Below are 25507 nucleotides of genomic sequence, written 5' to 3'. Positions count from 1 at the left end.
TACTAGAAATACTGCACTCTTAACAGTTTGTTTAGTCTTGGTAGAAAATGTCCTGTTGTGTGATGTGCTGCTGTCTACCTGGACAGGGGGTATTTTTTCCCAATTGCAGCATGGGGGTCCTGCTGGCGAATGGCTCTGATGGCGGTGGGTGCTGTGAACAAGGAGGTGGTGCCGTGTTCAGATAGGACACGGAAGAACACCCCAGGGTCTGGAGTCCCCACAGGTTTACCCTGTAAAACAAACAGTATAGCAACAGCTGGTTAGTTCACAAACTGTAACCTGTATGTAGGTTCAATGCAGGCATGTAAATCATATGGCGGACGGCCGACAGAGCAGATACATAGATTATTGTGGAAGCTCAAAAATCTCCCAGCAGTACTTCTAAAATGTTCCACAGAGTAAAAATTCACTTCAACTGGGAACTACAAACCATGAATATTCATAGACTAGCTGTTTAAACTGGAGCGGCTTCTGCCTTCCAGACAGATAGGCCCAGAAATCCATGGATTTAGTATTGTTTGTCAGGAAGAAAAGACAGACAAAAGAAGCCCGCAGGCAAATGCTTCCAACAGCAATTCTCACTGTGTTCCTGGTCAACTTGTCTGTCCCTACGGTGAGAAGATTACTGCAGATTAATGAGAGTGGTAAACAGCAGGAGTGAGTTCTGGGTGTAATTTTTGTTCTGAATAAGTATTTGTGCCTGTGTATTGATTAGAGGAAAGACAAAAGGTTGGCAGCATCATGCCTGAAGAGAGACGGGCTGTTAGCCCAAGAGCCATGTGAGACAAACTAGCATGGCTGGAGTCAAACATTGATTTAAGGAAGGCAGATCGATTAATTGCCCAGCAGTTCTGCTTCCTAAAGGTGAGAGAAAGTCAGTAATGTATGTAATGAGTGTCCCTCAACAGATAAACATCCCTCTTAGGCCTGGTCTACAGATTTTGTGACATGCTAATAACCCTCCACATAATAAATACCTTGCATTGAGAGATTGTACTCCACTAGCCAATGGATAGTGGACTCACAAAGCAAAGCCAAATTACCTGTAATAATCGGGTATCAATTGGCTGTCCAAAACACACACTGATGCGGAAAATATTTCATTAAAGCTTGTTTATTCCTTTACCATTCATCTTTATGGAAGGTTCCCTCGACAAAAAGCCAATGGGATGTTTACGCTGGATTTTTTTTTCATTATTGCAGAAAATAAGCTCTGTGGCAAACAAAAGTTTGATACTTGCATGTTTTGTTCAGCAAGATAATCTTCACAAATGAACACCACTTTTATGATTTTTGAAGCGTAAATACAATCGCCAGGAGTAAAAAGCTAACGTTAGGCTATAAACAAACTACACCACGTCACCAACGTTCAATTTCATTATGATAACCAACTTTGAAATACTGCTTTTGCACCACTGCTAAAGACTGTCTTCAATACAGTTGCTTTTGAATGATTATACTCTTTCGCCAGATTTATTCTGCAACCTGACGTGTATTTTTACCGCCAGTGTGGGAGGGCATAAACTGCATGTGCACATTGACTGGCATTAGTATAGAAGAAAAAAAAAAAAAAAAAAAAGGAGTGAAAGACTAAAATAGAGATCTGCAATCTGTCTATTGACAGTGGACTGTAGCAGCCACAGTCAAACATGGCAACAGGGTAAAACAGAGTCCCAGTCCACATAAACCGGAGTCGTTAACCAAATATGGATGTATTCTGCTTGCAGACCAAACAAAGGCAGCTACTAAGCGGACATCAGAACCTGACTTGTACAGCTTTGAAAGTTGTACAACTCAGGTTTTATTGCACATTTTCTGGTATTTCTCGTTGTTTGCAATACTCCTGTTGTTAGTTTAAGATATTAAACCTTGTCTACAGTGACATACCTCATAGAGAATAGTGCTGTTACCATGGAGCAGAGGACCATAGCAGATGTATGAATGGCCAACCACCCAGCCCAGGTCTGACGCTGCCCACCAAACCTGCAACAGGTTAAAAAAAAAAAATGAAATGTGTACAGATACTCTGGTTTCATTTTGTCAAACAACAAAGTGCATTGAGTGTTGCTTAATTAGTAGAGAGAATTCTATGAACACTCTTTCAATTCTTTTTGTGCCTTCAAATGCTAAAAATGTAATACTTGCAGTAATTGATGGCACTTTAAATCTAATATGTAATGATACAAATGATGTAAATGAAAATAAAAATAAAAAAACAAGTAAAATTACTACTTCAGTTACCATAAATATTACATGGTGATCGAATCTTCTTTCAAGTGCAGAACAATCTCTTTGCTGACTGCATGCTCTTTGTTCTCAAACACAGCTCTAACTCAGAAGAGGCTGATTTATTGCCTTACATCTCCAGGACTGAGCCCATAAATATTTGACATGGTCCATTTCAGCATCACAGCATAGCCTGCAGTGTCTCGCACAACACCCTGGGGGACAAGATAAGAAAAACATCAGACTAGTGACAGGTAGTGCGCTAGGCAAAGAGGCGGACGAATATTAATCTAAACACAGCCGCTCAGCCATGCTGTAGTGAAGGGGGTGGTATTTTGTTTTCAAATGACTGCTTCTCAAACGGACTCAAATTTCCGGCTTTTATGAGTTAATGGTGCTGTATAAATATTTTTGATATCTTCCAAGTCCTCATGTCTCAAATTATAGAGATTTTCTCAAACTTATGGTCACCCTACAGCAATAACCGGGATAGTCACAGTAACTCATGTAGGAAAAAAGCTAGCAATAATGACACTATTAAGCTCAGGAACTAGCCAGCAGGTAGACATTTTATATCATATGTTGGTCAAAGCTTCGGGGGGGGGGGTTCTATTTGAAACTGCCCGCAGGCAATCCTCCTGCATATGAGCTCCAGCTCCTGTTGTGGAAATGTCTTATTTAGTGTCACGGTGATGGTGTTTGGATTGGGCTTGGATTGTTTTGCAGAGTCAAAGAGCAGATGAGTCACACAAAAGCTTTATACAGAACTGAGAGCATTTAGACAAACAGGGCCAACCGTATATCCAATACTTGTTTAACGTGAGAGTGTACGTTTACCTGACATCTATAAACTAATAATCAGGTATGGTTTTCCCCCTGCTGCTGATCACAACCCTGTAATGTCAGTACCTTTGGTGTTCCAGTGGTCCCGGATGTATAGAGGACATAGAGAGGGTGGTTGGAGGGAACAGAAACACAGTCATGCGGCCGAGCTGTGGCCATCTCTTCCTCCCAGTCCAGACCCAACTCCGGACCCATTGGTACTTTTTCCTAAAGAACAAAGAAAAATGAGAAACATACTAAATTTCATACTTAAGAAAACTGCTATAAACTGTTTTAAGTAAAGACTGTGCTGCTCTATAGCGTCAAATGACCATAATAAATATCTGGGTGATCATAAAGTATGACTTGATCAATTAAATTGATTCAGGTGGTTGGATTTCTGTTATCAAAACTTTTTTTGGTGGTGGTGGGGGGTTGGGGAAAAAGACACAAAAGCTCACTACTACTTGCAAGTGAATGGGGGATATACATTTTCACTTCAAGTCAAATAAATATAGATTTTACATAGACTTTTATGTTTAAACTCTGTTCTAACTCCCATCAGTCGTAATCTCTTGTAGTCACCAACAGGGGTAATTTCAGGTCATATAGATTAATGCCCCTTACATATCCAGCTTCTTCTGACATTTGTCTCATTTCAAATCTCTTTGATACTTTAATTTCATTAACATTTAAATCATCCCAGGAGGCTAAAAGAAAGGTTCCGAATGAGAATGAGAATGAGCTCAAGACTAAGACATCATTGAATATCACACAGACTCTCGAGGCAGAGGACAAACAGCCCATTAGATCCTCCAGCTGTCTGAAATACATCCCTTTTTTTACTCGCTTTACTCAAAGCCAAGCAACAGTAAAACGTGGCTGATCCAACAAGGCTTTCATGCTGAAAGCCGTGTTCACAGAACCACAACGTCTTGCTCACTGAATGCAGTAATAAATGAAGCAGCCGCAACCACTTTTAAAGTGGTGCTTATTTTGATTTCAAGGGGATGAGTTTTCGCTGAATTTCCTTTGGAAACTATTGACAACTATGATAATGGACCCATGTACACCATGTATATCTTTTCCGAAGAAATGCAACAATGATCTCTTAATTCAGCAGATCATTCACTGATAGATAACACTGGAGTTTACAAACCAGATCAAATACATTGTGTACGGTTAATTTAAGAACACAGAGTCAGACAGAGGTACATGGCATAACTGACAACAAATTTGAACTGAGACATGGAGGACAGAAAATTTTCATTTCGTGAAGAATGATTGCAATCAATTTCAAGACAAAATTATATATTTCTAGGCCTAAAATTCAATGTTTTTCTTTTATGGTTGTGTGAAGGTAAAGAAAATTTTAGCTTTCCGTCACCATATTAATGCATAATTGTGTGCTGCACTGTATAATCATTCAGCCCTGCTCAGCCTGCTTCCAAACTGGAACTGTGACCAGCAGCAACCTCCATTCCTCAGCTGCAAACATACTACACATTTTTTTCAAACTTTCTTTTATCTACTTGAACCAGCGATACATAATTTCATCTTTTGATACGAGTCTAGGCAATAATCCTTTAAAATATTATGCTTTGAATTTAGTTAAATGATTAAATACTTTCTAATATATCTTTAAAAAAAACTGCAACCACTAGCCTTTAACATGCAACCACTAGCCTTGGGAAAACCTTTTCTCCCAACAGCAGCTTTACAGTGACTAAAGTAATCAGGTTTACATATGGCTGCCATATTTCAGATGCATTTACATTCTGTCACAAAGAAAGCAGGTTTAGAAACGACACCACATTGACATGTTAAGCTTAATGACGCTTTGTGATTCTTACCATGTTAGGCCTGTTGTAGATGAGGACTTTAGAGGGCCTGTAAGAGCTCAGCTCCAAGGCCTTCTTCACCAGAGGGATGTACTCCACTCTTCTGCCTGGCTCGATACCAAATGAGGCCGTAACCAACAGCTTGGGCTGAGAAACACAGAAATCAGGTGAGAATTTCATTGCGATAAAATGTCAAGAACTTACAGCATCATGTTTCTATAGCTATATTAGAAACAGAATCTAGTGCTCCCGTCATACCTAGCTTGAATATTTGTTTTGCTGCATTTTTAACCGGTATTAGTGGTATGAGTCTGCCTATGGCAACCCTCCAGTGTTGCACCAAATTCAGTTCACATAAACCATTTTAACATGTGTGTGATGATTCCATATTAAATAGCAGGCTTACAACACCTGAGGTGTTCCTACAGGGTTATATTTCCTGTAACTTTTTAGATTTTAAAGTTTGATGCACATACGCCACAACTTTGAAGGAGATGGCCCCTAAATGGGACACTCAGTTACAGAGATGCTTAAGATCTTTCACTTGCCTCTTGTCTGCTTTACTGCTGAATTGCAAAGGGAAATTAATTTATACAAAGAGTGCCCTTGTCCATATTGTATGTAGATCCTATCACCTATTCATCTGAAAATAACTGAGTCAACAATTCCTCAATATTAAATGTCTCCTGGTGAGTACCTCAACAATAAGAGTTTAAACACTGGATCAAGTAGCTGGTGGAAATACTTAATAATACTGTATTTCTTCATATGTGCATATAAACACAACAGTGAAAAGAGATCATCCTCTCCACAAACAGTCCCTGTCAAAATGTCAGAATGGTCCAATAATTCTTCCGGTGCCCCGTTAACAAATATCTCAGTGCAGATGGTATTTACGTGTTATTATGGAAGCCACACAACTTCTAGGCAAGACTCGTCCTTCAGTAGCATTCACACTCTCCTATTGGCCAGACGTCCATGCTAACGCAAGGTAACGGAACCCGATTTGTTCAGGTCCTATCCCCTGACCAGTCCGCTATCCTAACCTTAATCGGGCCGCTTCGTAGGGTGGGACTTGCCTAGAAGTTGCGTGGGATCCATATTAACGCGGTATTGACATCATTCTTTAGTGTATGGTTGCGAGAGAAAAAAGGCAAGCCAAGTGCTTTCCACTGTGAATGATTAATTTTGAGCTTACAAAAACAAAGAAGCCTCAGGCACCTCTAGAGATTTCAGTGATTCAGATATATTGTGCAGGTTTAATGGTGCACATTACTAAAAGCGTATGAAAATGCGAATTGGAAAATTATTAGTTGCAGCAATGTTTTTCCCCTGCTTCATATAAGCACATAAAAAGAACAAAGAGTCATCATATCAGCCTGCCATCAGTTTTTAATGAGTGTTCAAGGTACTGAAGAGTGACATTGAATTAATAAAGATCATGTAGTCCTGTTGTCATGGCTCATGAAAAGATACATCTCAACCACAAGGTGAATAACAAGATTGTCTAACCTTGGCATGATCAATGCGGACAGAAAGCTCTTTGGAAGCGAAGCCGCCAAAGATAAGGCTGTGGGTGGCACCGATCCGGGCACAGGCCAACATGGTGAACATGGCTTGTGGCACCATAGGCATGTAAATGACTACCAGGTCTCCTTTCTGTACCCCATACTTCGCTAAGACGCCTGCTAACCTGGACACCTAGATCAAAACACAGACAATGCAGAGAACTGAATATCAACATGCATTTTGGCTGAGTTTCTCTTTCAAATATCCTTTTTAGATTTTGTTCATGACTACTATAACATACCAACATAAACAAGTGATGTAATAGAGACACACTGTGGATCTGGGTTCGTTTTTTGGATATTGTGCATGGTTTTTGAGTTATTAATGCAAAAAATGTGTGAATTTAAGTCTATTACCTATTGCCTTCAATTGGACATAATCTGACAAATGAAATAACTCAATCTCTTTTTGTAAATTAAATTAAAATAAATCAAATTAAATTAAATTAAGTGTCTTTTTGCTCTGAGGGCAAAGAACGGTGAATATCACACTTTTATTATAGTACATGTAATTGAGTCTTGATTGAGCTGAAGCATCTGCCCAAATGTCAATCAAGTTAACAATTTCCCTTTTTTGTCACGGCCTCGACCGAAAATCTTGGCCAACTGTCTCATTTGAAGGATAGAAAATATTTTTATCATCATGGTAACACTGACCAATTCTTATTTTAGTGCTCAAAATTCAACTAAAGGTTACTTGCATGTCCCACAATCAATTTTTTTAGCACACATTCTGGCTGTCCAGATCAGGTTTTAAAAAAAGTGACTACTCCAGCTCTTTATGTTGTTCAGCTCTGTGACTTCTGCCTCGAATAATACTATTTCTAATAATACTATTTACCTGGTCCTGAAGTTCCCTGAAAGTGATGATCTGTTTAGTTCCAGTCACTGGGCTGTCATAAATGATGGCAGGCTGCTCTCCACGGCCGCTCTCTACATGACGATCCACAGCATTGTAGCACATGTTCAACTTCCCTCCAACAAACCTGACAGAGACAAACACAATTAACCAACAACAATGTTTAAAAATCAGATATGAACAATATATGTTTTCAAACATGCAAATATATACTATAAGTTTATAAATATATCACTAAAATACATGTTAGGTGGAAAAGAATATGCCACCGCCTCTAACAACTTATCTCTATATTGTTCTGAAGTGTATATTTTGGGCTGGTAGGGACACAGCTTGATAAAACCACTTCAAGCTTAAACATGTGCAGTTGCTTTTGCCAGCAGTACATAAATCAATGCACTTGAGAAAGCGACAGTTCCAATTCATTCTGGTCGTGTGCATATGGCTAAAGAGCAGCAAGCAGGTTGAGCAGATGGTGTCTGGAATCTGCTGTTTTGGAAGCCAGAGAGACACGTGGCTGTGTCCTTCATTTTAACATAACAGTACCAGATTCAGGCAGCTCTGGCTTTTTCTACCACACTAGATGGTATAATTGACAACCCCACCCACCAAATACACAAACAAGAAAAAACGTTTTAAAGTTCACTTTTATTCTCAATGTGTTGTGCATTTTAAAAAGATTTGCTTGTTAAATTTACCCGCTAAAAACAGAACTTTTTATCCATCTAGTAAACATCATAATTTACTTGGACTTAAAATATAAGCACTTCTCAATTATTTTAAAGTAATATTTGGTGAAATTTGTATAATGTGTAACGTTAGCCCCAGTTTATGCCCGACAAGCCTTTTCTGTTGTTAGCTAGGGTAAGCTTTAGCTAGCAATACTTTTCTCAATGGTACAAGACACAAAGGAAGTCGTTTTACTTACGATATTTGAAGACATTTCAAACACCCTCTACCCAAATGGAAGAAAGGAATCCTTAATTTTAACCTTAACCCAGCAAAAAGATGAAAGGCCAAACAAAGATGGCAGCCAGTATGCTTATCATACTAATAGCTTGTCTTGTAAGATTCGCCACCGAAAATGTAGGCTATAGGTTTTGTTTTAATATCACAATCACTTTTTTTAACCATTACTTCATATTTACAATTATATGTTTTTCTTACTTCTAATAAAGCAAATGAGAAATGTCACTTCGGCTATATTAACTACAAATTAACAAAAATGTAGCAAGGCCTAGCTACATATGTTGTAGCTAGGTGGCGGTAATGCAGCTATTGCTAGTTTGCCAACCGCCATTAAAACTCAAAAAGAAGAAAAAACTCCATGGAATATGTTTTATTCCAGTCTAATTTTTATGGAAACATGTCTGCATTTTTCCAGAATAACACACATACACATATATATACACACATACATATATATATACACATATATATACACACATATATATATATATATATATATATATATACATATACATATATATATATATATATATATATATACACACATATATATATATATATATATATATATATATATATATATATATACATATACATATATATATATATATATATATATATATATACATATATATATATATACATATACATATATATATACATACATACATATATATGTATACATATATATATATATACACATACATATATACATATATACATACATACACATACATATATACATACATACACATACATACACACATATATATATATATATATATATATATATATATATATATATATATACATACATATATATATATATATATATATATATATATATATATATATATATATATATATATATATATATATAAAAAATAATAATAATTTGCTGGGATAATTGAAATACGTCCCTTTAAATCGTGGTTGTCATTCATTCTGGTAATGTGATTGTCATAACTAAAAATATCCAAATATCCTACTGGTGAATTGTGATTCAGTGATTTTATTATTAAATTGTTATTTCGAGGTCTAGTTTCATGTTCCTCAAGCTCCCATATTTTCCTAGATTTCAAGGTCCACGGGGAACTGGGAGTCGGACTTTTTAAGGAGATAGGTTGCAGTAAAGCGCAAGTTTATTAGCAGCGTTTCCTTTGGATGCAAATTACACTTCTTATATAGAAGTGTTGCACACAAAAAATGTTCATTGCCGTGTTGTTCGCTTGTAACATTAACAACCTACCAGTTTGGAAACACTGGATCCTCAACGTGCAAAGTTTTACTCCACGGCTCAAACCAGTTTATATCCTGTCCCACCTCACCCCAGAATGCCTCGGGCTTGTCCCTGGCTGTGGCGAAGGCTCGGTTGTACGCCGTGTCAGATGCATAGCTTCTGCTGCACTGGAGGGCGAAATACTTCTCGATGTCTGCAGATGCATGCGCTCCTGCTTGTGTTACGCCACGTTGTTTTGCTGCGGACACAGCCCACAGTGTCTTCCCGAGTGTCCTCTTGCGCTGAACGGACACGCAGCGATTCAGGCGCAGTAGATGTTTTACTTGAAAGTGCATTGCTGCTGTAGTTATTTTAAAAGATAAACTTTCACGCGTTTCTCCTGCTTCCAAGTGTTTTCCTGCAGGCGAAGGACCTGCTTCTACGATTCAATTCTGAGCGTCATCCGGGATCACGTAAAGGGAGGGAAGCCTGATCCTTCGAGGAATCCACAATACCCGCAAGGAATTCGCACTATGAACTGGATGTAGTTGATGCAGGAGGAGCTTGGGCCGCATTCAAAACTGTTACACAACGCATAAACTGGTCTTAAGTACAAACAGTGTTACAAATCGTACAAAATATTTATACAAAAATATGTGGGAGATGCTTTGAAATAATGTTTACATTTTGTTATTTTCGGGCCGGGGCATAGGCCTGAAATGAAAATCACAGTTTTAACCTCACAATCACCAACACATTACAGGAATGGCTATTTAGCATGTCTTTTATTGTGCAAAACAAGAAGAAATCATTGATATTTACTTGGGTTGAAGCTCATTTCCATCACAAAGCAATTTGTTTGCTATAGCTGAAGCATTAACATTAAACTCTCATGGTCCTCAGGGTGGCATCAATAACCCATCTCCTATTAAGAATGCAAAGACCTCTGCTTAAACTGACCAGGGAATGCATGTATAGGGGCTTGTTTTAGGATATTTATGAACATAATTGGGTTTGTTGTATAAAGTCAACTTATAACAAATAAGCTGAGTCACTTGTTCTGGTCTCATCACAACAGCAGCTTGTGCAATCCTGTCACGCCACACGAGCAGCAGCAGCACTGTGTCCTCTCAGATGGTGTTGCGTAGCCTACATCTCTTTCGTCACTGTCATCATCCAAGCTGCTGGTAAATACCCATAATCCAGCTGACCCCCTGGAAATGTCCCATGCATACAAGTGCCCCTGGTTGAGTAACTCATCCATCTGATATTTCAGGTCCTCTGTTTCTATATATACATGCAGAGCAGTGTTTTCCACAGTTCTGGAAGGATGATGCACTTTCCCAGAAACTGTTTGTATTGCCTTGCAGCTATTACATTTCTCACCAAACGTGGGATTTAAAATGAAATTGGAGGAGCAACTTGGAACTTTTACAGCGGTTTGCAGTGAATTCTTTGTCCCAAGTGACAGACAAAATCTATAATTTTTAAACACAGCACCTATTCAAACCTTTTTGCCAACAGAACATTACATTCTAAATTAATGATGAAGGTCTTCTTAAATCCATCACATCCCTGTCTTATCTTGTGGCTTTAACCTGTGTTGGTCTTTTACCACATATTGATTCAAATCACATTTCAACAGAGCATAAGTTACAATCTATATTCATTTCTAACTATAAACAAACTTTGACAGGGAAAGAATGCCTCCCTTCTCCCCTCATGCTGTAATTTGTCCAGCCAAAATGTCTCAGTAAATCATTGCTCCCCCAGGCACTGCCATAACTCTTTTTATAACAGTGCAGATGCTATTGGCAGAATGCATATCATTCTAATAGTCTCTGGCACCAGACATGCACACAGAGCACTAACTAATACCTCCTTGCAAAGCCTGGCCTAAACCGAAATCCAAGATGGTTCATTATGGCCCCTCCATCTTGCCCTCTTCTCTGATTTGAGGTAATGAGTGTGAATCTTTTGAATCAGGAATCAAACATCTGCCCTTCAGAAACAGTAGGAGGCAAATTACAAGAGTTATCTACAAATTATTAATCTCCAAGCAGTGTTTTTTTTTACCCGCAGAGTGTTTGAACATGGATTGATAATAAAAGATAATGATTGCCGTATTACATGTGGAATGGGTTTTAGCCACAGCATTCGGCAGAAAGGCTTGGCAATGATTTCAGTCAACATTATTCAGAGTTTAGAATAACCGATATGTCATTACTTACTTGCATTAAACATGCAAAATACGAGGGACACTTTATCATTTGTTGATGTAAGTCTGGGTAAAAGCCATTATCCGTATTGATTATTCCCTCATTGAATGCTAGTCAAAGCAGGAGATGAAGATAAGAAGAGTTGACAGATTTTCTAAGCATTCACACAGAGATGTGTAAGACGGGCTGTAGCTCAATATAAATAGATGTCTTATTATTTTTACTGTTGTCTATGAGCAACTTAAATGCCAGATAAAAAGTGGCAGTGAATTTCCTAATTTCATGATATGTAATAATGTGACAAGAGGGAGAATATACTCCCATTAGCTTTCTTCTCAAATGAAATGAGCTGGTGCTAGCAACAAAGTGAGCCAGTGTGTGGCTGGGTTAGCTCCGTTGGTAGAGCAGGTGCACATATGTAGAGGTTTACTCCTTGACGCAGTGGCCACCGGTTCAACTCCAACCTGTGGCCCTCCAACCTGCCCGGCTCAGTTGTTCCCTTAAAAGAAATTGTATTTTTGTTGTGTCGATTTGCCTTGTTAGAAAAGAAATAGAATTTTTTGAATGTCTATCAGTATACCTCCCTCTTTACATTACGATCCACTTTCATTACCTATCAGCAACTGCCCAATGAAGCTTGGTAATAAACAACAGAGCAGCCTGTCACATCATGCAGGGAAACCATAACACAAACTATTACATAAATACATTCTTTTTGGAGATTTGATCAGGTCACCAGGAAATTTCATCTTTTTTTCCCCCCAGTGCAACATTCCATGTAGATCACAGTCATGCTGCACAAGCATGAGAATAAAAATGAAAATTCATTACCCAATGTTCTGTTTTGATAAGGCCAAGAAATCACCTGGCACATAATTCCCCATCAAACCATGACTTGACATTTTTATACTTTTCGTTTTGAACAAACAATGTATAACATGTACATTTAGTAGTTTTTGAGTTGCTGGTACGAAGATTCTGTTCTTTGTGGGCAGAGCCAGGCTGTTTCCCCTCTGTTTTCAGTATTTATGCCAAGCTAACATAACTGACTGTTGGCTTTATTTTTTATATATACTGTACAGACATGAGAGTGGTCTCGATCTTCTCATCTAATTATTAGCAAGAAACGATAAGCATAATTCCTAAAATTATTAACTATTCCTTCAATGACCTGTTGAATTTGTTTTGCACTGACTGTAATGGTGCCTACAAACTCTCTGACACTGTTTTGAGCTTTGATCTGATAGGCAAATATACTTCAGTCCAGTCATCTATATTTGCATCTCCTTTGGTGGGAGAGGAGACCTTTCAGAAATCCATTCACTTACAGTTGAAGGGCTTTAAGAGCACTGCAGCGTAATCCCACCTCTTAAAAAAAAGCAGAACTGTATTCCAGCCCATATGGGTGAGAGCCTGTAATCTCTCTGTGCCCTCTTTCCGTGCACTCTCTATAAGCCGTCACCCTCTCCAACCATCCGTCCAGCCCACCACTTGCCACCAGTTTACATCTGCGTGCAGCTGGGTGGAACCGTGGGTGGCTGGAATTCACCAGCAGCACATATGGACTGTATGATTAGGTTTAGTAACGAATCAAAAACAGAGCACATTACGATGACAGAATATTCCCTAAAATGCTTAAAGATGATGAAAATTGAATCTGAAATCAGCAGAAATACATCGATGTGACATTTTTAAAATGTCATTCTTGGACATACTAATAATTAATTTGAAGTAAAGTGAGGTTGAGTGTGAGGTAATTGTTTCTCAAATGGGTATAAAGTGATTATTTTTTTCATGCAAGCAAGATAAATGAGATTGAAATGATTTCAGTGTCAATATGATATTGTGGATTTTGATCTGAACAGCCATGGAAGCCCAAATATTGGTCCTTGCCTCAGGTGTGTAGTCGTGTTTACAGCTTACATTTATCATTGCGGTCATGGTTTGTGAGCCATGTGACTCTGCCCCCCCCCCCCCCCCCACACACCTCGAGATTTGCTGCTTGTTTTTGTTGAGTACTGCTTCTGTCGAGTACAATGACTGGCCAGGTATGAGATATGCCACAGCAGCAGGCACCATTAGGCAGCAGATCTACAGTAGATGAAGAGTCAGTGGTTTGCTCTGTTCTGTGGTAGCACATAAACATGAGGATTAATCCTTAAGCCCTCCAACAAAGGTTCACTACCATCATTTAGTCCTTATCGGGCTGCAGGCAGTGTAGCCAAGGGAGGAGATAACAGGCAGCATGGCTTAGTGATTCTCCATAAACCTTAATGGCAAGCAAGCGCGGTTGCAATCAACTTATCTCTGAAGTACAATTGATGAGTGGATCATACACGGCTAAGCATTTACACATGCAGGCACAGAGACACACATCATTTAGAGACTAAGAGTGTACAAACCAGGTTGACTTCTGTGAACAATGACTGGGGACTCAGAGTATTGTTCATCAGTTTCCTACAGTAGGTAAGAGAGAACAGTTGTCTTAAATGCTGCTCTGATTTAGGAGATACACTATATGGCCAAAAGTACAGTATATATGCACATACTTTTGTGTACTTGTCAAATGCAAGCAACTTCCTGCAGCAAGATCTTATGGAAAGCCTGACACCAGAAGAGTGGATGCTGTAATAGCAGCATATTAATGCCCATGATTTTGTAACAAAAAGTTCAGCAAACACATCATTTGTACGAGTGTCCTCATACTTTTTGGCCATAAAGTGTGCTGGTGATACATCTGTCTCCTGAGCAGATCTGTGCCTTTTATTTAGGTTTTTATAGTGGTTGAAATCCACTCAAATACTCGCATGCAATATCGTCACTTTTAATAAGCACATTTAATCAAGTGATGAGTGTTAGAAATCAAATTATTAAAACGTGTGAACCAACAACTAGTGAATGGTTTAAATGATAATTTCACTTACTGTGGCAGATTGCATGTCAAGAAAATCTTTAACAAGGTACCATATCTATTTTATAGTAGGCCTAGTGGACAGTCCTGCCTGTTCATGTCAAGATGGATTTTATTTGTAGTGCGTATGTATTGTAAACTGATGTTCATGTGCAAACAATGCCAGGTCATGAGATTTCATGAGGATGGAGGTAGATTAATCCCAACCTCCCAACCACTCCCAACATACCCTCATCTCTCTCTCTCTCTCTCTCTCTCTCTCTCTCTCTCTCTCTCTCTCTCTCTCTCTGTGTGTGATGCTGCAGCTCCTGTAGTCTCCAGTCTCCAGTAAACAACAGTCATGGCGACAGTGGTCCAACCGCTCTCTCTGGATCGAGGTAAGGCGCTCGATCGGAGCTTTGCGAATTGTGCTTGTCATCTGAGGGTTTTTTTCCGCGTTTTATTTTTTTAAACTTCGGCAAGGAACTGTCAACCCAGGGTAGATCCAGGTGTTTGTGCCGGTGTTTGTTTCCTACAGATTGTGTTTATACGGGTCGTTATTTCAAGTCAATATGAGCTCGAGCTATTCTAAATGAAAACGTCCCCAGCCTGTCCGTTCCGTGCGTGTATTTTGCAGAAAGGAGCGCTCGTTATTTTTTCTGTTAAATTATAACGGGGTCTTCTATGGCCACACACATTAATTCACCATCATCCGTTTGACAAATGGACACCCTTACAGAGCGTTTCGTTTATTCCCATCTTTATTATGTAACCTCCTCGGTAATATTATCCCGTTACAGCTCGCTTTTTGCTCTCATCTGTAAACATTAAGCCGCAGATGTAGGCTACTCTTTATACTTTGGCACGAAAATCTACTTTGTCATATAGGAGACAACTTTTGTATTTTAATTGGGTAGGTGCAAGCCAGGAATATGTACAGGACGTAGGCTAGTTGTTGTCTTTTTGCACTTGTTGGAAGCAACAATATGCAAGCACATTGCAATGAAAGCCTAATGTTATATTGAGATGGTGGTACTCAGCCTGTTTTGCTAATGCACCACAGGTAGTGTTTAAGAGCTCAGCTGGCGTATGTAATTGTAGACCATGGGACTTAAACACTTATTTGTGCATCCCCTGACCTCATTCATACTGTATGGTAGTAATGCCTCCCAGATCAATTTCGCATAATTAGCATTTGTTTTATTTCCCTCCTTAAAGAAAATACTTACAATACATTTAAAGTCCCCTTAGTAATATCATAGTAATACCACTGGGATATTTTATACAGCTTTTAAGTAAACTGTTTTTTATACATGCCTGAGAAGCTCACTGACCTTTTTTTTAGATCACAAGTGAAAGAAATCCCAGTCCTACATTCATACCAAATGCATATCATCTGGAAAAATGTACAGGAATGTTGCACAAGCCTTGCATGGGAAAAGGATGCTGTCAAATATAGAGAAAGGAGAGCTATTTCCTCTGTGCCGAGTAAAGCTAGCATCAGCTCCCAAGTCACTTTCAAGCCACAGGAGATGACTATAAATACACTTTATCTGATGGGAGCATAAATAATTATGCAGGAATTAATCTGACTGGTGTCACTTGTTGTCTGGAATCCAAGTAATTAGCCACAATTGATCATTTTCTGCTATTAGAATTAGATTTATTTTTTCTTCCATGTGCTCAATTCCAATTTGTTCTTCACTAAAGTGTAATGCTTGTGGGCAGTCAAGCTTTACTGATGCACAATCTGCTCGGTGCAGAAGTGCTATACCATGCAGAGTTAATGAAATGAGTCTAAGATTACACCAGGCAAACAGATAAACAATACAACCCACTCCTTTCCAACTCACCACTCATCAAGGGCTTAGCTGTACTGATAGCTTTTAAACACTGAGGCTATAAGGGGAATGTCTTCCATCTTGGTAAAATTCATCCTTATCTGATCATAGTCATTTGCTGGGGCAATGATTCAGACGTGACCTCAGCATGTATGCAGGGGGGGCTGATCCATATTTGCATGCTGTGGCATGAATTCGACCAGTCAGCGGCGGGCAGCTGTAATGGCAGGAGCAGTCATAATGATAGTTTCACACAGGAGCTGTCAGAGAGAGAGAGAGAGAGAGAGAGGCAGCTTTACAGGCTATCTTGTTTTAAGCTGCTGCCACTATGAGAAAACACTATAATTGCTAATGAAAAGGTAGTCCCGTCTCGTGTGGGGAGAACTCTTTATAGCTGCTGAGTTGCTGAGTTTGTCAAACACACGCAGGGAGGAAACAGATAGAGAGGTTTCATTCCAGAGCTCCCACTTGGCTTGTTTGGTCACAGCAGGATGAAAGGATCTCACATCACTGGCCTTCCTGTTATTGTCGGAGGAAATGACTGCAATAAGCAAACAGCAGACCCCTATATCAAGAACTTCCTGAATATTTTATTAAAACCAGTCTGCATTCTCTGTCGAGCTGGCATTTGACTACAAATAGGCAAGTCTCAGAGATGACAGCCTTTTTGATATGAAATAGTGAGAGCAGAGGTCACTGTGGGTGTATCTCAGTTGTTGTTGGTCAAGGAATTTTGTCAAAAACTTATAAAGAATGAGTGACACTAGTTTTGCAACCATTTGCCAGAAGAGAGATTGTCTGTGTGCAATAATTGCAAGTTGTATTAACAAAACTACACTAAAGGTCTTAAGCTATAGCTGCGAGCTAAATGCTAACACCAGCATGTAACATGCTCTCAATAAAAAATGCTTACATATTGATGTTTAATAGGTATAATGTTCACTATGTTCAACATCTTATTTTAGCATTAAATACAAAGTGCAGCTGAGGCTGATGGAAACGTCATTGGTTCTGCTGGTTTTTGTTCACAAACCAAATTATTGGGCAATTGAAATTGTAGCGATCTGATGATACTAGGTCAAAAGTTAAGGAAAAACTTGAGTTATTTGACATGCCAATGCATTCAGTAGTTAAGTTGAGATGTTTCAGTCTGAACTTAAAATGATGGACCAACCGATCGACAGTGGCATCCATAGTATCACGCTGCTAGCATGGCTAAAACATCAAATTCGCCCTAAAAGAGAATTGACTATACTGTGAATGAAATGCATGACCTATATTAGCAGCTGACTCATAACGTGCATATCTACATCTCAAAATAATTGAAGAACTATAGTGCATATCTAGACAGTGTCTGATTAAAAGAAAACTGCACTCTAAGTATTATCAGCCTGTCAAAGATTATCTACAGTACTTGTGCTTCAGTTAGTGGCTTCCTCAATTTCCCAGAATTACCTTTGATAACCCCAAAAATACAGCAGTGAACTTGTTGAATTCGTCTGTTGCTTATATAGGTAGAACGACAGAGCGATAGAGCTCGCTGATACCTTTGGAATACATAAAAGCATGATTTTCAATTTGAGAAAAAGTGGGTTGTGCTCTTTAATGCAACATTTTGTAGCTGCATCATATTCTGGTCTGTAGAGGCTAGTTTCTCTGTTGAAAGTGGTTTCTCTATACATGATACCTCCCTGTGAGGCTGTTGAACATCACTACAAGCTACATCTAGAAAGAGCTCTTTTAAGTATTTTGGTTTTCTTCCCTGTGTGTCAAGGTTTGGTGAGTCTGTGTACAGTGTATAGCCTACTGTCTTAATATACTGAAGGCACTCTAATGCCTCAGTCCTTGTTTTCCCTCTGAGAGATCATGGCGAGTTCACTGATTTGACGGCAGACCTTATTCCAATCACATGCTCTCAGTCACACCAGCGATTTGAAAGATTAGTGGGTTGTTGACAAGCTGACGTCACTCATAGCTGTTGATATCCCAAGCCACCTTCTTTTAAAACAGAAATAAAGGTTCTGTGAGTAATTAAACTGGAGGCATGCTTGGCAGGAGAGTTGCAAAGGGCACCAAGGATATCCAGGTCAATTGTATTCTATCATGCAGATAGCATCTCTCAGGGTACAAAGGTAGGAGTGGAGTCAGAGGAAGGTCATCTAAGCAGAATATGAAAAGAGGATCTTCAGTTGTCAGAGATTTAATCACGACCGCATGGTTTAATGAGCTCAGCCTCTGATCTGCCGTGTTTATTTACATTGCTGCAGTTTTGTCAAAATTACACTTCTAAGTACTGAAAATGTATTACGCCAAGTTCTGCCACTGTTATAAATTGACTCCACACATAACACTCTTGGACAGGATAAAAAAAAAGTCTGGGTTGTTTGCATTTCTTTAAACTAATCACAATTGTCTTGGGCGTCACTAACCTCTGGTCACAACGATGCTACCACTGCAAAATGGTCTCGGAAAGAAACTTGTTTTGGTGGAACATTTGCACCCCCCCAAAGAAAACGGCACATAAAATATTAATTGAAGTTAACTGTTCACACAATACAGTAACGGGAGCTATTTAAAATAGCTGGATACATGGTTAAACGTAAAAGTAATTTGCTCTTACCAGTGTATTGCTATGTGCAATCGGTCCCAAAACGTCCCAGTTAGAGAGTAAATACCGTAAACATATAATCATTTACAATCATTCCCCTAATGAATCAAGCAGGCCTGCCTTGTTGCACGATCCAAATTTTCTTCAAAACTTGCCATTTTCAGCGTCTAACGTTAGCTTGCTAGCTCGGAGGTTGTGGTTGCTGTTTCTCGAAGTGACTGGAGTTTAGAACGTAAACACAAAGAAAGCAGAAGGTGAGACACATCCGGCGGAACTTCTGGCGGTGGCAGAACTATCCGGTAATTGAACCGCCATCGATCCAGACTATAACTTGACTAAATGTAGCAGAATACTGGCGTGCTGCCCAGTGCAAACACATCTACACAACAATGTTGTGGAGCCTTGTCAAGCCCTGAAGCCTTTATCACACATCACTGTGGCTTTGTTCAGCTCTGTGCCTTTTCTCTAATCAGAAAATGATGAGGATGACCTTTTTTTAGTCAGCCTGAGAAAGTGGTTTCTCTACAGTGCATTCCTCCCTGTGAGGCTGTTGAACATCACTTCAAATTGGCAATTCCAGAAAGAAGCCCTCGCTCCTTCAAGTACGGCGACTCCTTTTGGTTTTCTTTCCTGTGTGTCAAGGTTTGGTGACTCAAACAATCTCTGTACAGTTTATAGCCTACTGTCTTAATATACTGAAGAGAATATCTGCAGCACTCTACTGCACCTGTCCTTGTTTTCCCTCTGAGAGATCATGGTGAGTTCACTGATTTGACGGCAGACCTTACTCCCATCACATGCTCTCAGTCACACCAGCAATTGGAAGGATAAGCTGACAAGCTGACATCACTCATAGCTGTTGAAATTGCATCTCCTTTTAATACAGAAATAAAGGTTCTCAGAGTAACTGTCTTGCAGGGACACGGTCCAGTAATTAGGGAGGATGAAGAAGACAATAAGTGCGATGTTTTCGGTCTTTGCTCTCACCACAGGCTCCCACAAGGAGCCATTAGCCCTCTAGGAGTGATTTATTTGTCGTGCTTCGAGGGGATCGTCGCAGTAGGGCAAATTGGAGCTAATTCTCTTGGCATGGGACTTGTTTGGTAAAACTCTGTCGTGCCAATTTACTCATTCAGAGTGTGATTATTTCAGTGTTTATGGTTGGAATTAGCAGCAGAGTTGCCAAGGGCACCGAAAGTGCCCAGGTCAAAGGCCTTTTCAGGACAATTTATTCTAGCACGCATGGCATCCCATATAGCATCTCTCAGGGTAAAAAGGTAGGAGTGGAGTCAGAGGAAGGTCATCTAAGCAGAATTTGAAATTTGAGTTCACTTCAGTTTTCAGAGATTGAATCACGAACGAGTGGTTTAATGAGCTCAGCCCCTGATCTTGGCAAGCTTATTTACATCGCAGCAGTTTTGTCAAAATGACACTTTTAAGTACTGAAAATGAATAACGCTCAGTTCTGCCACTGTTATAAATTGACTAAATGTACCAGAAAACTGGAGCGCTGCCCAGTGCGAACACATCCCCACAACAGTTTGCCTTGTCGAGTGCTGAAGCCTTCATTACGTGTCACTGTGGCTTTGTTCAGCTCTGTGCCTTTTTTTCTAATCAAGAAATGATGAGGATGCCCTTTTTTAGTCAGCCTGATGTTAGAAGAATTCAGGGAAATGAGTGTGTGTGTGTGTGTGTGTGTACAGATAATGAATGTGTGATGATGAGGTAAGCAAAGCACAAGCCTCTTTGTGGTTACTATAATAATATAATATATTGTACATCATCATGATTGTTAAAGCTGTGCATATTGGGGGAGAACTGTTTTGTTCAATATGTGATTGGTTATGTAAGAAATCACAACTGATTCAGTACTTTACACTACTAGTAAGAGGATCAATACTCCATTGGAAGCTCTAACACTGTTATGATCCATCTATGACTTTAAGTTCCTTTCCAGGAATTATTTTTGTTCTTTGTTAACTTGTCCTTATTCTGTTTTTCTTAGTATTCTTGGATTTCTAATTCAAAGTCTTTCTACAGCCTCCAGAGAGGGAGAGAGAGAGAGAGACACACACAGACAGGGACACTTGTTGCATTCAATCCAAGTAGCAGGGTAGCTGTAATAGCCAAGAGCATTTTTGCCCCAGTTGTTTAAAACGCTTAGTAATCTTTTAATAAAAATCCAAATTGTTAAGGTCCATTAACATTGACTGTATTGCTAGCTCCCCTGTTTCCCCTCACTCCCATCTGTGTTGTAATACTTTCTTCAAATTGATGTCATGAGGTCATATTTTCAACATGGGAAGTCAAGCACACTATATGTTTGGCGTTCAAGTGATTAAAGTCGTATGGGAACTGTTGCTAGGCGAATAACACAAATAATGGATATTGTCTTCCCACTCGTCTTGCGAACACAGTAGTCCTTGATGCATTTATTCAGGACCTTGCAGTTTGATGTGAAAGAGAAAAGGAATATTGCATGAAACGTTTTGGAAGATATACTCGTATTTGAATTCTGTGTAAAGCACTAGAACAACTTTAACTGATATGGGAGCATAAAAGTGGAGGGAAGAGCCAGCAGTAAAGATCTGTTGGACTCAAAAAAGCAGTAGTGAACAAAATAGTGATTCCATCATCAACACACAATGGAAACTTTGTTCCAAGAAAGTATTAGTGAGGTCTTGACAGTCACGTGATTAAAAAAAAACCTGCATTGAACTTATCTCATTTAATCATGAAGTATCGCTAATGAGAAAAAGTATAGCAGCGGGATATTAACTGCTGACAGGATCTCTGCCGGTGTCATCACTCTGCCTAATATAGCAGTAGTACATTACACAGTAACTCTATCTTGATGTTGCGTGCACACAAGTTTTTCTGACTGGTGTTATAACTCTTCAAAGACATAAAAAGATATCCTCTATAATTACAAGTCACTGTTCTTCTGTGCACATTGCGATATATTTGGTGTGTTTTTTTTCCAAAGCTTTTTCTGCCAGATAATGAGAGAGAAAGATACTTTTTTCTTGTGTCACCGTTCTTAAAAAAAAGAAATCCTCATTTAGATACAGCAACATCAACTCCCTTTTCTCTTCCTTTGGAGAAGAATCTGTCAAACTACAGAGTGAGAATGACCTAATTGCATGCAGTCTGCTTCAGAAATGCTAAATTTGGCAGACTTGTCAACATGGAGATTGAGCACGTAGTTTTCATTGAGGCGGATGAAAAAAAAGGTGTACAGATGTTGCACACATCTGGACCCACTGAATCCCCTCGAGCTCAAAAACTGCGGGTCTCTGGGTTGAGAGTCAAAACAGTACAATAAAGCACTTGAGGACTGAACTTGATTTCCCTCCACTGTATTTTCAGTGAAACCGATTTGGTCCAGTCCAGTGATGACAGAATTGTTCAAATATTTTATGTAGCAGCTTAAACAAGGTTTACTGTGTGTCCATGCTTAAAAACAGGGGTTGGTAACAGGACAAAAAGGGCAAGGCAAGAATAAGAAGGCCAGAATGCTAAGACTGAGTTGCACAACAGGCGATCTTGTGGAGAACTGAGAGAAAGGGTCAGGTATATATAGTGAGGGGTGGATGAGAATATTGGGAACCGCGCTGCAGCTGGGTGTGGCAGTCAAGTGATGATGAGAAGTGAGAAATGCTAACACCAACTGCAGGGCAAGGATGGAATAACAGGCTCTGGAATGACATGAGGATGAGTAGCTGGCAAATAATAAACAGAATTTAAAGGTGCATAATCAATTTTTTTTTATTATTTATGTGTATGACATGACTTGGCAGCATTTAAACTTTTCAGCTTATTGTTTTGGTTTTATGGTCCACAACCTTTTAATTTCACTCACAGCAAAAAACAAACAAAAAAACTCTTAAAACCGACCAGGCAAAGTTAGCCACTAGCTGGTGAACACAGTGGAGCATTTAGCAGCTAAAGAGCCAGATATTTCCCTCAGGAGTCGCTGGAGAACCAAAACAGAGCTAAAGGAGAGGGAATATTGAATTCACATTCTTCAGGTGGACAGAGACACAACTCCAAGTGAATGCTAATGTTGCTCGGTGTCTGCTGGATGTGTAAATAGGCAACTGAATGCTAACAAGTTGCCGTATGAACTTAATAATAATAGTATTGTTGCATAATTTCACTGCTGAGAGGTGGGCAGACAATCAGTTAGTACATGCTTAAGCAATAGTACATGTAGTGCTGGGCAACATTGTTGAAATTTTATATTATGATGTTAACATATTAACAACAATATTTGCTATATGACACTATGGCAAATGTATGAGAAGACACATTGATGTTCACGGCAATTAACTGTGTTCCACTGTAAACATAACAATATTATATTTTGGGTTTCTACTAGAACATGGTTACCTGCTTTAATGTTCAACAAACAATAATTTTTTTAAACACTCCGTTTAAGAGCCTGTCTTTATAAGCCCCCCTACCGAAAAGGCCCAGTCTGCTCTGATTGGCTTGCGAGGAAAAACCTTTGCAAAGGTAGTTCTCGAGTGGAGACAAATCTGAATGGCCAGTTAAATCCCATTTTTTCTGATCGAGGCAGCCCACAAAAAACTGACTGGGTTGTCTTATTTGAGTTTGTGGGTTGGTAGGCACTTCAGATGGACCCAAATGTACAAGCACTGAAAAAGTGAAAAAGAGTAAAAAGTACTATATTTGCAACTGAAATGTAGAGGAGAAGCATAAAGAGACATAATATGAAAGTGTTTCTGTATAATACAATGCCTGTTTAAGCACTGGTGAAGTCAATAGTAATGCATGGTTTGAAATACACTTTATTATTTATTTATGTCAAAATTGTTAAAGTGTTGTATCTAGCGGGGTTCATGTATGTTGTTATTGTATAGCAGGGTTGGTTAGTCACGGGTGGGATCATATTTCATGTATTACCCTCGAGCTGAAGTTATTCATAGACTGTGCATATAACAGGCACACCATGTGGGTGTTGTTGAGCACATACTTGTAGAAGTGTTATCTTCAACTATGCTTAATTTATTCTATCAGCCTCTTTTCTCAGCTGAAGGTATAACGTGACATATATGTGGTCTTTCAGCATGTCAGTGTAATTAGGGTGCAAAGGGACGCTGCACATGTGAATTGGGAATCATTTCCTTTTAATGTGACGTAACTGTGATCCCCTGCAGTCATCTCAGCTGCTCTGTCATGGAACACAATCACCCTTGAATGCCTCTTTCCCTGTTTGTTTTTTTACACTCCTCTGTTCAGTCACACAGCTCATCTAATGTCCCACTTTTACATCAAGCATGCAGAGCAGAGAGAATTAAAGTGCACTCATGGGACATGTTTGCTCAAACCTGTGTTACAAAGAAGACACAAACAAAAGAGAATTGTTTTGCATTATATTATGTGCTAGAAATAACCCACCAGGCAGTTTATTTGACCTGTCTTCATACAAGACTAAGATCATAATTTGATTTGTTTACACAATTTCTCACAACAGTATCTTGCATGAATGAAAAACAGTGTGACAGTTAAGCAACAAATCTTCACGGACAGAGATTAGATATCACTGGAAGTGACAGTGCCAGCAGACATATCATTACCTCTAAGCTGCTCTGTGTAAACCAGATAGTTATATATGATTATATATGATTACCACTTATCACCACTCATTGTGTGTGGACATCTGTAATTACCTTTTCGGTGTCCTTATGTTTTTACATCAGGATAAAACTGCAAAGGGACATGACATATATTGACTGGAGCAGGCTTACGGTATTACAGTTATTACAATAGCCAATGTAGGTAACACTGGAAGATTTAATTGAGCAGTTCCTCTGTTTGATCCAGAGCTAAAGAATTTAAAATGACCCAAATTCAAGTTCGAAAGATTATATTAGGAAATGGGCAGGCATCAGTTTTGATCAGCGAGATGAAAGCCCCACTAAAATGTCTGCAATATCAATCTTTGAAGTCAGTTCCAAACGCACCATCAAAGTCCTTGATGGATAAAGGAAATGGTGCTAATGAGCATGTGAAAGCAAATATCGGCAGAGAGGAAAGAAAAATATTTCCTGGATGGCCCCTGACCTCCTTTTAATGAGAATCAAATGCTCATAAACCTCCCGGATAGATGCCTTTGCTGCTTGGAAGTATACCAGCTCATTACAAGCTATTCACAATCTCTATTTGTTGATATTTAGGCATAGAGAGAAAAAACTAACCCAGACACCTTGATAGAAAATATTAATATGGCATACTTATCAGAATATCCGCTGCTTATAACCCCATGTGATTTTTTCCCCCGATGAAAATAGTTTAATATTGGATATGAATATGAATATTAAACTTGTGTTTGGCATGGGGCCAAGACGTAACTCCAAATGAATGCTAATGGTGCTCCGTAAGTACTAGATTTATAACTGTTTGTTAAGAAGTTCACCAT

The 25507-nt window shown here is 39.1% G+C and overlaps 2 protein-coding genes across 4 annotated transcripts in view; one reads left to right on the top strand and one right to left on the bottom strand.

The window, feature by feature from the left end:
- The window catches only part of acss3 (acyl-CoA synthetase short chain family member 3), a 47668-nt gene extending 37808 nt beyond the window's left edge, over nt 1-9860 (bottom strand). For both annotated transcript variants that reach the window (XM_031313539.2, XM_031313540.2), the window contains exons 1-8: nt 9535-9860; nt 7299-7443; nt 6402-6590; nt 4902-5036; nt 3136-3276; nt 2361-2441; nt 1888-1983; nt 79-230 (exon numbers count right to left, since the gene is read on the bottom strand). In XM_031313539.2, the coding sequence (XP_031169399.1) occupies nt 79-230; nt 1888-1983; nt 2361-2441; nt 3136-3276; nt 4902-5036; nt 6402-6590; nt 7299-7443; nt 9535-9860 (1265 nt within the window). The remainder of the gene's footprint in view (nt 1-78; nt 231-1887; nt 1984-2360; nt 2442-3135; nt 3277-4901; nt 5037-6401; nt 6591-7298; nt 7444-9534) is intronic.
- A 5013-nt stretch (nt 9861-14873) lies between these two features.
- Nucleotides 14874-25507, top strand: part of lin7a (lin-7 homolog A (C. elegans)) — a 34265-nt gene continuing 23631 nt past the window's right edge. For both annotated transcript variants that reach the window (XM_031313523.2, XM_031313524.2), the window contains exon 1: nt 14874-15011. In XM_031313523.2, the coding sequence (XP_031169383.1) occupies nt 14975-15011 (37 nt within the window). In that variant the 5' untranslated portion in view covers nt 14874-14974. The remainder of the gene's footprint in view (nt 15012-25507) is intronic.

The sequence above is a fragment of the Sander lucioperca genome, chromosome 20, assembly GCF_008315115.2.
Source record: "Sander lucioperca isolate FBNREF2018 chromosome 20, SLUC_FBN_1.2, whole genome shotgun sequence".
Taxonomy (NCBI): Eukaryota; Metazoa; Chordata; class Actinopteri; order Perciformes; family Percidae; genus Sander; species Sander lucioperca.
Note: the sequence above shows the minus strand (reverse complement) of the source record. Positions and strands in the feature narration are given on the sequence as shown.